Source organism: Nesoenas mayeri (genome assembly GCF_963082525.1).
Source record: "Nesoenas mayeri genome assembly, chromosome: 20".
NCBI lineage: Eukaryota > Metazoa > Chordata > Aves > Columbiformes > Columbidae > Nesoenas > Nesoenas mayeri.
Genome location: NC_137569.1, coordinates 3,875,985 through 3,887,647, shown reverse-complemented (window position 1 = coordinate 3,887,647; position 11,663 = coordinate 3,875,985). Strand labels below are relative to the sequence as shown.

At 41.3% G+C, this 11,663-nt stretch overlaps 1 protein-coding gene across 4 annotated transcripts in view; it reads left to right on the top strand.

The window, feature by feature from the left end:
* The first annotated feature begins 28 nt into the window (after positions 1-28).
* GOSR1 (golgi SNAP receptor complex member 1) overlaps positions 29-11,663 on the top strand; it is a 32,930-nt gene continuing 21,295 nt past the window's right edge. For 3 of the 4 annotated variants that reach the window (XR_013923109.1, XM_080357341.1, XM_080357343.1), the window contains exons 1-6: positions 29-107; positions 579-693; positions 2,424-2,511; positions 2,722-2,829; positions 3,371-3,462; positions 3,862-3,936. Coding sequence is in view for 3 of the 4 variants with exons in the window: in XM_080357341.1 (XP_080213467.1) it covers positions 77-107; positions 579-693; positions 2,424-2,511; positions 2,722-2,829; positions 3,371-3,462; positions 3,862-3,936 (509 nt within the window). In the remaining variant the exon portion in view is untranslated. The remainder of the gene's footprint in view (positions 108-578; positions 694-2,423; positions 2,512-2,721; positions 2,830-3,370; positions 3,463-3,861; positions 3,937-11,663) is intronic. The other variant, XM_080357342.1, reaches the window with a different exon arrangement.

The following is an 11,663-nucleotide window of genomic DNA, read 5'->3' as shown; positions in this document are numbered from 1 at the left end:
GCCCGTCCCGTGAGGCGCCGGCGCTGGCAGGAAGACGCTCTGGCCCGCCCCGCTCGGCTGACGTTGGACAACAAAGATGGCGGCGGGGAGCAGCAACTACTGGGAAGGCGAGTGGGGCCTGAGGGCAGCGGGGACGGGGCGGCCGCGGGGCCCTCCCGGGGCTCAGCTCCACCCGGGCAGCGCCGAACCGCTGCCGGGTCCCCTCTGTCCGCCTCGGGGGGGGTCGGAGCCGCCCGAGCCTGGAGGCTGCGGTGGCCCCGTGGGCCCCTAAGCCATGAGGCGGCGGAGCCGGGGAGGCCCCGGGGCCCGCGGGGAGGGGGCGGCACCCGGCGCTGGACCCTCCTGGTTGTGTGTGCTGGAGCCTGCGGATGTTCAGCCGTGCCCCACCTTTTCAGCCTGGGGTGCTCCCCCGTTCTGTGAGGGCCCCGCCACGTCCCCATTCCCCGCGGGGTTCCCTCTGGGCTCCGCGCCAGCTCCACTTGACAGAACCTCGGGAAGTCGCGTCCCCCCCCCCCAAAAAGCTGGGGGTCCCCGTGCGGGTTTGTGACTTCTCCCCCACTCTCGGCCGCCCTGTGCAGATCTCAGGAAGCAAGCGAGGCAGCTGGAGAACGAGCTGGACCTGAAGCTGGTCTCCTTCAGCAAACTCTGCACCAGCTACAGCGGCGCCCGAGACGGAAGGCGCGACAGGTATAGGTACTATCCCATTTCTTTATGTTTTAAATGCTGCTTGTGACGCTTGGTTCGTTTTTATAATTTACTTAATGCTAGTCCCACCTGTGGCTTTTATGTTTAAGCTTCTTAAGAAGCTCATTTCAGCATTTCTTGGTGCTGGCCTTGATGGAATATCGAGCGATATTGGCATATGAGTCAGAAAGGTGTGTGGGCTGCAGCGCTGCTTCGTGAGAGCACACGTGTCACTTGGGGGAAGCTGAATTTAAACTTTAGTCTGTAAACGTGGGGTTAGTGTGTGAACTAATGATATGACTTTTTAACGCATTGCCTTATTTTCCGGTTTTTCTTGTATTAAACTAGCAGAGGGGTTTTCAGGGACTTTGCAGTTAGGGGAATTGAGCCTTGCATCTCCCAGGTGTGATCCCTGTATTAAAGATAAAGGAGGTGGAGCACTGAGCAGCTGTGTCTGGTTCAAGGTTATGCATGTGACCAGCCCTCCCTTCAGGAGTCATCGCTGTTTCTTTCTGGCTTTCTCCTAAGATGAATAGTAATAGTGAGAGCAATATATATGGTTTTATATATAAACCTGATACATACATTCATATGTGTGTGTGTATATATATATTAATAATTTCTGTTTGCTTTAGGCAGATTCATGTTTGATTAAATAGTTAGTATGATAAAACTTCTCAGGCCTTTAGCGTATGGGCCAGAGTTGAAGTCTTTCCTGCATTTCCACAGCGCTAATTAACAATTTCTCTGTCCCTGTGTACAACCTTTAAAAACTGCTGTTCTTTGCTAATTAGCTGTGGGTCCCAACACTGTGTGTCTGTGAGTGTGACTACTGTATGTATGTCTATTGATATTTCTACTTATTTATTATATATATATTTATATATATTTATTATATTTCTACTTATTTATTTCATTTGATGGTTGAATCAATTTTGAACCTTTCCATGAATTTCTGTTTCTGGAAGTGTGAGAGGGCCCCAAAAATGATCATGTTACTCATGAATCAGAGTCCTAGTGTCTCTCTGTTTTCTAGCTCAGTGCTGTTACTTGCCGTGTAGTCTAATTGGTTTAGTTATTTTTGCTGCCCTATATAAAACTGACTTCTCTTACTCTAGTTACGATATCTTACCAAAGCAAAGAGTAGACTCTGAAAGCCATTAGTTGTCATACGTGCAGATTGGTGTACTAAGTGTTGTGCTTCTATTCTGTTGCTTAGATATGACTTCACACGGTGGTTTTAGTTTACCTTAAAAAGCAGAAGGAAGCTGTACCGTATGTAATTGTGATAAAATGTGTGGTTTGTGTTGCTCCATAGAGCATCGACTGCTTAATAGGTCAGTGGGTTGTCCTAGCGCTGTGTTATTAAGGTGTGATTATGCAGCTGGTGTAACATGCTAATAGTGTAGTGCTCCCTCCTGCCAATAAATACCTAAATCGAGTTTAAAAGCTGGGGAGGGAAGGGCATTGGTCCTAGGTAAGTGCTGACAGTAGACGAGTGTTTGGTGTCATGTGTACCAAGTAGAGGTTGTATTTTCCCCATGTGGTGCATGCCTCTAACTTCTATCTGAACTAGTGACATCATATGAGAATATAATGTCATATTCTAGGCTTAATTCATCCCTCTGGGAAACTAGGTAGTGAAGCTTGCCACCACCTAACACCAGTGTTTTCTTATTACTCGCATTCATGAGAAGATATTCTGCTTTTCAATTACTGCTGTTCTTCTTTTTCCTTAGCTCTGACACAACTCCTCTCTTAAATGGATCAAGCCAGGACAGGATGTTTGAGACCATGGCTGTGGAGATTGAACAGCTTCTGGGAAAGGTAACTCAAGTTACTCTGGTTTCACTTCCCCATCCAGGACATATTGCAGTACGGGTTTCTGTGATGAACTTTAGGAAATACTAGTGTGAGTGACAGACAAGTGTTTCTGCAGGTCTGTCCTTAGAGCCAGCTCCTTCACCTTACGCACTGTAACTGTCTTACAAGAATAAACCATTTCATGGTTTACTTTTTCTTTTTTCTTTCCTCTAGCTTACTGGGATAAATGACAAAATGGCAGAATACACGAACAGTGCAGGAGTCCCGTCCCTGAACGCTGCACTGATGCACACGTTACAGCGTCATAGAGACATATTGCAGGTAACAAATGCTTTTATTTTGTTGCTTTGTTTGGAATAATTATTAGCAGTGTTGATATCGCTGTATGCTTGAATATCTTACCAGAACATTTAAATGCCGCTGATCCCGTCTCTACATTTCTTCTCTCCAGGTACCCCAATCAGTGAACTCTGAGTTGAAAAAATAGCATTCTTATGTCACATTGGTGACTAGCACCTAGCTAAGAAGGAACAGTAAAGCATGCAAACTTATATGGGTATCTTCTATATAGCAAAGGGGGAAGCGTACCGTAGTGAACTATCTTGTCTGTGCGGTGTGTCGCATAGTAATATGAGAGGGAACATCAGATTTAAGATAAGAAAATACAACTACTCTAAGAGCTGAAATTTAAAATACTTTGCATGAACTTCCAAGCATTTTTGATGTTAATTTCTTGCAGGTAATGTCTTGCAGTTGATGTTGGAGAACAGCTAACATGTTATAAAGATGGTTTGATCTTGAGTATATGGTATTGTGAAATCGATCTCAGGATCCTAATTTGGGAGTAATTGTTTTATTGCAGGATTATACGCATGAATTCCACAAAACCAAAGCGAACTTTTTGGCAATACGAGAAAGGGAGAATCTGCTGGGATCAGTACGAAAAGATATTGAGTAAGTCAGATTGTGTGTTACAGCGACGGTGCTTGACTGTCCTCGGAGGACAAAGGTGGAAACAAACCCTCCTGTAGGAGAATACTTGGCGTGGCTTATTTGTCTGCGCTCTGAATAAAGCAAAAAAAAGCAACTTGAGTTCACAGCTCTTATTAAGGTTGTAATAAGATGCTGTTTTGTATTGTTGTTTGTTTTTTAACTATGAAAAGGAGCTCATATTTTCAAAGTAAAACTATTAAGCTATGCCAAATCACTTTGAAAGTGTCTTAACATCACTGGAACTTTTCTATTTGGTCACTTCAGAGTAACACGGCTCAATATGTATGTAAATAAGTTCATGTTGTCTACTGAAAAGCCTCTGGAAAAAATGTTTTTCAATTTTTTTAAAATGCATTTTAGATCTTATAAAAGTGGATCTGGCGTGAATAACAGAAGAACGGAACTCTTCCTGAAGGAGCACGAGCACCTTCGAAAGTAGGTGGTGTTTGTTATTTACTTAGGTAAATAAGTAGGTGCCTGACTTTTCTGGGAGGTGAAACATTCTGAATTTTAAGTAGGTGTGAAAACTTTGTCTGTTTGTAGATATATAGGCCCACAATGGATACCTTGCACTATGTATTCTGTGACAGTGCTGCTACTTACGCAGCTAGATGAATATTTATTGCTTACGCTGACTGCAAAGCGTGTATAGTAGGTAGTAGTGAGGGTAGTTTTTGGAGATTTTGACTTGAGGATCTTGTCAACACGACGTGACATCTCCAGATTGTCTTCAACGGCCTTTTGCAAGTCACTTGTGACCGTTGACTTCATGCTTGGCCTCCTCTCCTAAGGAAGTAGATGTTTTATAGTATACTAACAGGAATAAAGGGTTAAAAACAAACCCCGTTTTCTGCTGTCAGGACAAGCAGCGCACTCCGGTGGAAGAGCCCTGGAAGGTTCATGTTTTCTAGATAGTCCAGGAGTCACACCCATGTTCATCCCTCTGTGCTCTTGACTGTAGTCATGCACAACTTCAATCTTACGCAAGAGGGCAGGCTTTCATTTAAAATAAGTAAAAAATGACCTGTGGCTTTCTCAAATGTGCTTTTTAAAAGATAACTTCAGTTTCTAGCCAGAACTGCACAAAAGGCTTTTACAGGAAGTTAAAACCAAATTCTTTGATTGTGGCTTACCAACACTTTATCCTTGATTTTCTTTAATATCTTTTAAACTTAATTCAAGCTTTAAATATATTAATTTTTATGACTTTTGTTAAGGTGAATTTATTATTAGAAATGTATGATCAGGAGATGTAAGATTTCTAGAAAACAAACAAACAAACCACAACCCACACACCAAAAAAAACCCCCAAACCAAACAAAAAATCCCCAACAACGGTCTTAATATTCTGGAGGTCGATGTTATCTGAAACGCTCTATCTTTGAGTTTTTTTTAATTGGAGGGGTAGTAAATACTTTTATATTGTTGGCATTTTGTTAAAACTACAAATAAAATCTTTCTGGAGTTGTAAAATATACATCCAAGAAACTAACATTCCTATGAGTTCACTATTTTGAGAAGTTGGAAACAATGAAGAGAGAAAAACTGAAAAAATTTTGTAAACCTTCTCTGGCATCCATTACTTTGGTCTCTTTTAAACATACCAAACCCTCCAGTATGATTTTAGGATAAAAATGCATGAAAAATAGAATTTTAAAAGGCAGTTCAGAAACAGTTAAACCATCCTCTAGGTGGTTATTTGAAAATGTCAAGGCTTTAAAAAAAACAACACTGAGACAAAGAAAACGAGAAATAAGCGTGACTTGGGGATCTTTAGGAAGCGGGGCCAGAACTAATGATGGAATGCTATTGCAAGGTGGAGATAACTGTAAGGTGTGTGAAGAAATGTGGTGTAGAAGCAGAAGAAAAACTTGGCGAGAAATCAAAGCTTGCAAGATGTTCAAAACTTCTGAATTGAGAACAGTAAGCTCAGAAATAGACACTGGCAGAGGAAATCATTAAAGAGTTTCAACATGTTTGTCTTCAGAGAAAGCAATTAATGAGATGGTAGTGCCAAAAAGCTGTAAAAACTAGCAAAAGGGCCCAAAAAATCACCAGGAGCTGCAAATTACACCAAACATGTTCCTAGGATAAACTGACAAGCTTTGTGTGAGTCTTTATGCTGAATATTTGCAGCACAGTAAATCATGGTGCTAGACTAATTGATAAAACTACATGATGAATATATATATGTTGTCACAAAGACACAACAGTAATTCAAATGTAGTTTTAGTGGAATTGCGAAGCCTATGAAGAGAGCTTGTAAAATGGAGATGGGAACATAAGTGTATTACTATTACGTGCTGCAAAGTAATGAAGTAATGCCACAGGAGTGATATATTCATATCAAATAATTGGAGTGTTCGCTTGGTCTTGACCCTGCTTGATTTATGACATTAAGTACTTTAACCTATTACATATTCATTCCATGAGCTGGTAATGGAGAACATCTGAGCTATTACCCACTGCACAACACCAGACTCGTCTGTCGGCCTTTTGCATTATGCGCTACCATGAGAGACTTGAGTTGAGTCTTGGTGGCGTTTTCCATGAGTGCTCTTGAAAACACGTGGTGGGGTTGTCTATGGTGGGGTCTCACTTGGGAGTAAGAGGAGAGAGAGAGAATTTAAGGATAGTTTTACCTCCGTCTGGAAAGACAAAAAATAATGTCTAAATTTGTTAATAAAAATGTTAACACTGGTTAATTGACATGAGGCTGGAAGATGGGTCTCGTTGAATATTGATGCCCTGTTAATACTTGTACCTAATGCCTCAGATCTTATGTCAGATGCTTAAGGAAATACCCAGTCTAGCACGGTCGTGTTTGTAGTAGATTTTTGAATGGTTATTTACTTGGGTCTGTGCCATTCAGTAAAGGTGTTTGTCTCATCTTTTCCATTTGTATACTTTTGGCCAGGGAGGTAAAGAAGCCATCCTTTTCTCTTGTAATACTGTTTTCCATCTAAAGAGAACAATTTTGATGAGTAGACCTAGCTTAGCATTTTAAAAACTGCTCTGAAAAGTGCTGCCTCAGAGAGAGTTCTGTCACTTTAGTATTTGCCCTGAGAAATTCTGCAGTTATTGATGAGTTATAGTCTAATTCAGCAAAGAAGGGACTAATGTGTTTGATTAAATTTGCAATATTGCGTCTGCGAGTGAAAATTTCCCTTGTGCTAGTGCTTGTGTTGTGTGTGCGTGATATAGCAGGTGAATTTGTGTAAAAATTGATGAAGGCTTCCAGTATTTAGGTAGAAATTACAGATTTTATTAGCTATTATGAATTCCTAGCAAAACTAGATGAAGACCACACCACTTACTGTTTGCCAGCTTTGCTGTTGTAGGTTTGTTCTGCTGTTGTGGGGCCACTGTATGACATCACTTTATTACCCAACTCCAGTGCTCAAAAATGAGTGATGTTTCTTTTCCCAAAGCAGTGGCTGGTGGTGAAGCAGGAGCCTATGCAGGTACCGTGAGCTGCGTTTTTAATTGAAAGAGAAAAGAGGAATAAGAAAAGTGAGCAACAGAAATAACGGGAATCTGCAGCAGTTGCGTAATGGTGCTATTAATAATACATACCTGATTCACGAAGATGATTAGGATAAATTAATGTTTGTGCGGTACTTCATATATGTGAAGTATTCTGAAGTACTAAATATTGTTACTACTGTTGCGTTTCATTTTGCAGCAGAACTATTTCAAATTTCCTGTTGTTGTTGGGGCAGAAATGGTGACATTTAGTAAAGAATAGTCACCGGGAAACTACTTTCAAACTCTGTTAGTACTACAGTCCAGATCTTAATAGAGGGAGTGACTCGTTGACCGTTTTTCCTCTGAATATTGGTGTTGCTTACAAATTTTCGCTTCAGTATGGATTCGCGCAGAAAAGTTGGCTTAACGAGGCACCGAGGGTTTTTGATTCTAGGTGTGTTGATCTGAGAGCAAGCTACCGCTTTTCTACCTTCATTTAATTTCCTTTTCTTTGTTATCCCTGTTCTTTGCTCTGCACACCCTGACTTCCATTTGCGGTGCTGTTGCTGCTCAGGTTCCCGTGGATTTCAGTGGACCTTCAGTGTTCGATTAAATGAAAAGAACTGCTGTTGTCCCCTTCCGTCCCCTCCCTCGCCTCCAGTGGCAGGGGACACACACAGATGCCTGGGCAGTAACTGCTCCAGCTCACACATGGTTCACCGCCACTTCATCTTCTCTCAGAAAGAAAGAGACTGTAGGAAAACCAGCTAATTCACCAATTCCCTTTTCCTTCCCAAGGTGGCTGGGGAAGCCACAGGGAAGGAGGAGCGTGATGAGCCCCTTCCCTGGGCACCAGCTCTGCAGCCTCACGACTGCTCAGCTCCGCTTTCCTCAGGCCCAATAAGGGGTTTTTTAATCACAAAACTTGCCTCTAAATGAAACTTATTTTTTGTTCATATAGCAGAATATGGTGTTCTCATCGCTTCATTTTCTTAATGCAGATTTTAACTGAAGCAGCACCTGATGATGAATAATTTTCTTTACTTTATAGGGGTTATGAGTAAACAACACAGATTGTGTTATAAAAGGCCTGTCCGTGCTATCCATGGCCTCAGTTTGGACTGTTTGCCAGGAAGCCCCAATACGGTGTAATTTGGCTGCAGATTTGCAGTGCAGTGGTAATGGAAGGCTGCAGCACTTTGTCTATCGAACTGAAAAATACAGCGCAAGGAGAGATTGAGGAATCCGAGTTAAAATGCTTCTCTGCCGACCGTTAATTGCAAAAGCTCTGGCAATGGTGTGTCACTGTTTTCCCAAACGCGGTTAAATAGCGTTGACTTGTTTGTTTCTGGAATAGGGAAGTTTGGGGAAACTATTGCGTTAGAAGTACGTGCTGGTGCCTCAGCTAGCCAGTGACTGTGGTAATTAATTACCTTACTGACTGATTTACCATTGAATATCCATAACATGGGCTTTTTGCGTAGGGCTATGATCTCTGTCTGACTTGCAGCACATATAAAATGGTTCTCAAGGAAGGGATTTGAACCAAGGAGGATTTTTGGTATTGTAAAAGCTTAGAGGTGCACAACGACTTATAGTCTAATCCTGTTTCAAAATAGAATTCTGGTTTTTTCTTTCTGCTCTGTCTCCTGTTAATGCGGGGTTTTCTCAGGTGCAGTCATGCTTCAATGATTCCTTCCTTTAGCCTTACATGTGTGTGGAACTGAAGGGGTTTTATTTCCCAGCCTGCTGGCAGAACCTCTATCTCTTGCAGATTCATGGCAGAATGACACGAGGCCACTTAATAAGTGGCTGAATCGGCTTCCCCGTGACAGCCCCAGACTGAATGTGAGACTTGGGCGTATCACACACTTAACTGCAACACCAGGCTGAGCACAACTTACCTATTTTCTTATTTTAATAGTAAATACTGCTCAGCGAGGGAGACGGTTCGTGTCTGCTGGAAAAAAAGAAGCTGCACTGCCCGTTATGTGGCTGCAATTATATGGCTGCATGAGCAAGTTATTGAAGCAGTTTAATGAGAATTTGGGGAGGTTCAAAGCTTGCAGGCAATGAAGGAAGATGCTCTCCTGGGTATTGTTATTATTTATAAATAACTTAATAAAAGAACATGAAAATCAGCCAGGCTCTTCAGGATTTAAAAGAGGTTTTCCCTCTAAAAATAGCTTGTGCTTCCTTAGAGTAAAATCAACTAGTGCTTTTCATCTTCCTGTGCTGTATTTAGGACTTAAAAAACCAAACCTACCCCAAAGCACTAAACCAAAGATTATACTGGTCTCACAGGGTTTATTTGCAGGTTTTCCTTATGGTCGGATTGGTTTAAAAATATTGTAATTGATTCATTTCCCCAACATTGGTGACTGTTGTGAAACAACACTATGCCCTTGATTTGGGGAGGGGGAGGGATATAAAACCACACTTCAAACTGCAGAGCTCTGTGTTTGCCTCTGAAGTTTGTTGCTCCTTTCAGAAATAAACAAGTCAGTGATGTATGTTTTATTTGTTTTTAGCTTTCCTTTCAACACTGTTTCTTAACTAGGGCAGCATTCCCCCTCCCCAAGGTCTGTATTGAAATTAGGACTTTGACAAATACTGAAATCCTTCGTACATGGGTTGGTTCTGAAAAGTAGGTGCCTCATTTGAACAGAATCAACAATTGTGGGGTTTTATAGAATTTATTTAGTGGAATCTGAGAATCATTTATTATTCTAATGCAGCATGGCATTTTTTTTTTTTTGTTGGGGTGGCTGTGAACTTAATTATTCTTTAAGACCAGAAGTACTTGCATATTATTTGCCATTGGAACCACCAAGCTGTTGAATGTTGTTTGATGTATTACGGATATGTTAAATAGGGATTATTTCCATTTTTCTCAAAAACAGGGTGTTCCTCTGGAAAGTTATCATATTACTGTATAAAAGTCCTTACTGAGTTTATTTAATTTGAGCCTCTGTACTAATGCATCAGGATGATGTTCTCATCATTCTTAGCTGCTGCATGGTAGGCTGTGCAGATATCTCATGTGCTTCACCAGTGGTTTGATAAAGACGCTGCCTCCCATCTACTGAGGATTCGTTCTATGAAATCCACACTGGTGAGCAGCACTAGATCCAGTTGCCACCAAAGCATGTCTGTTGCTTGATAACACAATTTTGCTTAGAACCTTTCAAGGCCCTTAGTTTTGTTGTCAAGTGAAAGATGCAGAATGCTTTCCTCTCACTGGAGAGACTTAATTATATTGAGTATAGTTGCACTTCTGGAAGAACGTGTCTTGTTCGGTCTTAGATGAAAAGACAAGCCTAAGAATGCAGTGAAAGTGAGTCAGAGAAGAATGTTGAGATCTTCATCCACTAATGAATTGCATCCTGAATTTGGATTGCAGACAGCTTAAATAAACATAGTGTGCACTTTAAATTTTGAACCACAGGTTGTCTTTATATTGTATAGTTAACTTTGCAATTTTAGGAATTATTTAATGAAACCAGATTAACAAGCAGGTAGATAGTTGTAGCACTGGATACTTCAGCCAAGTCCTGGATGAAAGCCATATAGTTTTCGACATCTGCCAAACACACCCCCAAAACTGCCGCAGGTGAAAATGCAGTTAGGAAGCAGAATACATTTCTATCACTGTGTATTTTAGGGTTTTATACTAAATTAAAATTGGGTTGTCTTCCTAGGGATAACTGTCACTTCATATCTGTGTTAGCTTCACTGGAAATTAAAAATGTACTAATTACAAAGTTGTTTGTAAGACAGGGCTCTCCTGGAAGGTATTCCCCCTTGTGTTCTCTTTTCTTGGTTACTTAGGAGCATGTGTGTAGTAGAACAGTGTTTTAGCTTTGTCTATCTTTAGTCAAGAACCACTGAGCTAGGAAAGTGGCACAATATCTTTTTGTTACAGTACAGATTATAAACAGCTTGTGTTTCTTGCAATTTAATCATCTATCTTGTCTGTGTGTGCTCAACAAATCAGTAATGGCAGGTCATCTTGGTGGAGCTCATTTTTTGTCAGATCATTGTTGGATTTTGAAGGCTGTTCCTACTTGTATACATTTATAAGTGCTGCTTGGTTGTGAGGGTTTTTTCCCCTTCAGTCAAAGGTATAATCTGAATTATATGTTTTAATCCAGAGGAAATAATGAAAACAGCTCTCCCACTGAATGCTGGTTCCGCACACAGTGTGTAAAATTTGAGGAAATGCCGATAGAGTCCATTAGTAAGTTACTGGAATTGTTCTGACAGTTGTGGTTACTGATAATGACTTCCAGTAAGGCCTGCTCTCCATTCATTTACTCTGTTCCTATGGGTAATAGGGAGCAATTACACGGGAGGGTCAATCTGTCCAGGAAGGTTCACAACCATGTATAAAGCCTCTGGAAACCTCCGGAAAGCTCCTCATGTGGCTGGTGGTGCCATCCCAGCATTGGCTTTCTGGGCACTAATAGGCAACCAGCTGCTGAGCTTCATTTAGAGGATTGGAGCTGTTTTCATTTTCAGTTTTTAACTGCATTCTTGGGGCAAACTGTACACTGCAGATTGTTGAGGAGGCTCTTATTTCCTTATAGATTTGCTTGAAAGGAAGAAGTATTGCTGTTGCTCAACCTCTTGGGACTCTCCAACATCAGACACTCTCCAGTAGTCTATGTGCCAAAGAGCTTTCTTGGCTAACT